This window comes from Manacus vitellinus, unplaced genomic scaffold, assembly GCF_001715985.3.
Source record: "Manacus vitellinus isolate BGI_N305 unplaced genomic scaffold, ASM171598v3 scaffold_27_pilon, whole genome shotgun sequence".
NCBI classification, from domain to species: domain Eukaryota; kingdom Metazoa; phylum Chordata; class Aves; order Passeriformes; family Pipridae; genus Manacus; species Manacus vitellinus.
In genome coordinates, this window is record NW_021940039.1 from 956,196 (window position 1) to 959,449 (window position 3,254).

The 3,254-nt window shown below is 65.4% G+C and overlaps 1 protein-coding gene across 1 annotated transcript; it reads right to left on the reverse strand.

Moving 5' to 3' along the window:
• Positions 1 to 399: 399 nt before the first annotated feature.
• Positions 400 to 3,248, reverse strand: OLFML2A (olfactomedin like 2A). The gene is made up of 7 exons (XM_018074169.2): positions 3,116 to 3,248; positions 2,848 to 2,955; positions 2,568 to 2,753; positions 2,104 to 2,365; positions 1,762 to 1,992; positions 1,415 to 1,600; positions 400 to 1,171 (listed from the first exon to the last, which is right to left on the reverse strand). Exons 1-7 carry the CDS (start codon positions 3,152 to 3,154, stop codon positions 570 to 572), a joined length of 1,614 nt encoding a protein of 537 aa, XP_017929658.2. The 5' UTR covers positions 3,155 to 3,248; the 3' UTR covers positions 400 to 569.
• Positions 3,249 to 3,254: the final 6 nt, after the last annotated feature.

A 3,254-nucleotide genomic window follows, 5' to 3' on the forward strand; every position in this document is an offset into this window, starting at 1 on the left:
GAGCGGCAAAAGCAAGGGCATCTTAACCACATTTCCTAAAATAGCAACCGGCACCTGTTGCTCGTGCCTGGCAGCCAGGGGCCCTGCCCGCCTCGTGGGGCCGGGTGCAGGCCAGGGCACGGGGCTGTCGCCGCTGGCAGCTGCGGTGCCGGCACGCGGGGTCCCGGTGGGTGTGCGGGGAGGGGGCTCGGCTGGGGGCAGTGCAGTGGGTGCTCAGTGCAGTGATATGGGGTGGGTGCTGCCATGGTGCCAGTGGTGCTGGAGGGACGTGGGGCTGGGCTTCTCTCTGTTCCCCAGGAAGGCAATGCCAGCTGAGCTGCCGTGGTGCCGGGGGCCACGTTGTCGTGGGGGTGTCTGCTGGGGGCTGTGCACTCTCTGCCCCGCAGTGCAGTGGGCACGGGGCAGCTGATGGGCACAGAGGATGGGGAGGGGGTTGGGGTGGAAGCCGGGCTGTTGCCACAGCCCTGGTCCAGCTGGGGTCGGGGTGCCAGGCCCAGGCTGCGTCAGGGTGCCCCAGCCAGGCACAGCAGAGGGTGGGTGCAGGAGGGCAGATGGGAACCCCCGGGCGCTCAGACCACGAAGTGGAGCCCATATGTCATCTGATGGCCGTTGTCCCAGGCGTAGAGCACCTTCTCCTTGGGGTTGTAGTCGACCTGCGTGGTGAAGGAGTAGTGGTTGAGGAAGGGCAGCCGGAGCTCTGCCTCCGTGTTCGTGTGCGTGTCAAAGGCGTAGGAGATCTGCCCTTCCTTCTGGCTGTAGGTGTCTACAGCGTAGAGGATGCCGCAGATGATGAAGCAGTTCCCGTAGGTGTTGCGCTTCAGCCCCGTCTTCCAGGTGGTTTCCTTGCGCACCGAGAGGTCCCCGGGGTCGAGTCGGCTCAGCACGATCACCTCCTGCTGCGAGTAGTCGTAGTCCACAGAGGGGTAGATAACCCAGAGCCCACTCTCATCCACAGCAAAGTCAATGTCTGAGTGGCCCCTCCACTTCCAGGGCGTTGTGTCCTCATACACCACGTCGTGGAGCAGCGCCCAGCCCGCCACGTACCGCTCCTTCAGGTCATACTTGATGATGTTCTTGGTGAAGGCACGGTTGTAGTAGAAGGCCCCCCGGTACACCACATGCCCGGTGCCAATCCAGTTGTAGGGCAGCTTGTAGAGGTTGCTCCAGCGGCCTGTGAGGGGGTGGGAGAGGCGCTGGGACCCGCTGCAGCACTGGGGTCCCATGCACAATGCCCCGAGTGTGCTGGCAGTGGCAGGGGACTTGTGTCCCCCTCACTGCCCTGTGGGTGCTCCCCAGGGCAGGTCCCCATGAGCTGCCCACCGCCCCAGGGCTGGCACAGCCAGTGTCACACAGCACTGGGCACTCACCCAGGAGGAGCTGAGGCCCCTGCACCCACTCGGCTGCTGACCCTCACCCTGCTTGAAGTTCTCGAGGCTCCTGAACTCCACCAGGCTGTTCCCATAGTAGTAGTTGGTGACATAGATACGGTCATCCTTGGCTGCCGGGTCCTTCATCCAGGCCCCCTCGTTGCGCCCGTAGCTGTGGTGCTCCATGGGAGGCTCCACCGACTCGATGGTGCCTTCACACTCCACCTCCTTCACTGGGTACCGTGGAGGAGGAGAGGGACGAGGGCTTATCCCTGCCCCAGGCAGCTGCCTCCTCCTCCTTCCCCATGGCATGGCTATTGCTGGCCTGGCCTGGCCACAGGCACTGGGACTGCCGGGCCGGGTGCCCCCTCCCAGCTGCCCCCCACTCACCCACCTCTGTTTGGTGTTTCGGGGTCCCCAGTGCTGTCATCCCCCTGCCCAAGGGGGCTGGGGAGGCTGCGGGTGGTGCTGCGGGGGGCCGGGGCAGTGCTGGGCACAGCCGTGGTGTTGGGCACGGCGGTCTCTGTCTGTGCAACAGCTTGGGCTGGGGTCCCCTCAGCTGGGGGGGCTGGGGGGCCCCTCTCCTCCTGCTGCTCCGGCACAGCTGGCCCCCTTGCAGGGCTCTCTGTGGGGGGACAAGCTGGGAGTCAGTGCATTTGCAGGGGCAGCCCCAGGCCCTCTGCCTCGGTGGGAGGGTGCTCCCATGCCCCCCGCCTGTGCCCCACGCTGGACTCACCGCGGCTGCCGGCCGGCCCCTCCGCCGCTGCCGCCTGCCCCACCTTGTAGTATGTGATGCCTCGGACCACGGTCTGCTGGTGCGCCAGGGGCTTGGGCTTGGGTGTGGGCTGGGCCCCTGCCCTGGACTTGGTGTTCTCCTTTTTGGGCTTCTCAGGCTTCAGTGGCTTCTCCTTGGGCGCTCGGGGGGCCGCCTTGTCCCCCAGTGCCTTGCGGGTGCTGGGGTACCGCCCCGCCTCCTTCTCTCGGCCGCCTGCCGTGTCCTGGGGGGCACAGCCTGTCAGACCCCCTCCCCTCCCATCCCTCCACTTCCCTGCTGCCACCGAGCCAGGCAGTGGGCACAGGCACCAGCCCCTGGCTGCCAGGGGTGCACCTCTCACAAGCCTGGGGGAGCTCAGCTCTGCCTGGCAGCACCGGCTGTGCCTGTGCAGGGCCGGGCCCTGGGGTACCTGTGGCTCGGGGTACCTGTGCCTTGCTCTCGGGGACAGCAGCCGCGTCCTTCTGCAGCAGCTGGTAACCCAGGTTGGAGATCTCCTTCTTGATGCTGAGCATGATGTCGGAGTAGTTCTCATAGCGTTTCATCTGGTTGGTGAGGTGCAGGACACTCTCCTTCATGAAGTCGTTCTCCCTGCTCAGGTTAGTCTTGATGGTCTGCAGGAGAGGAGAGGCTGGAACCACGGCACCCCCAGAAAGTCCTGAGCAGTTCAGCAGGGAGCACTGCAGGGATGGTGCTGCCAGAGCTCACCTCCTCCAGTGTGTTCATCTGGGCCACCACCTTGCTGATGTAGGAGTGCACCTTCATCAGGTCCATGCTGTACAGCGTTCCCTCCAGCAGGTCCACCATGGACTGCAGCTGCAGAGGAAGAGCAGGGATGGGCCACAGGGCAGGGCTGAGACATGGGGCAGGGGCACAGTGTGGGGGTGAGGCACAGGGCACAGGAGTGGGCACAGGGCAGGGCTGTGCAGTGCGGGGAGGGTGCGTCTGGCCCCCAGTCCCACCATGCCTCAGGTACCTTAAAGAGCTCAGGCGCCTGCTTCTTCAGCTTCTCCATCTTCCACTCGTTCTCACAGGGGTTCAGCGAGGAGGGGGGTGCAGTGCAGGAGCACTTGCAGTCGGCCCCCGAGCTCACCGTCTCAACCGTGTAGAAATCC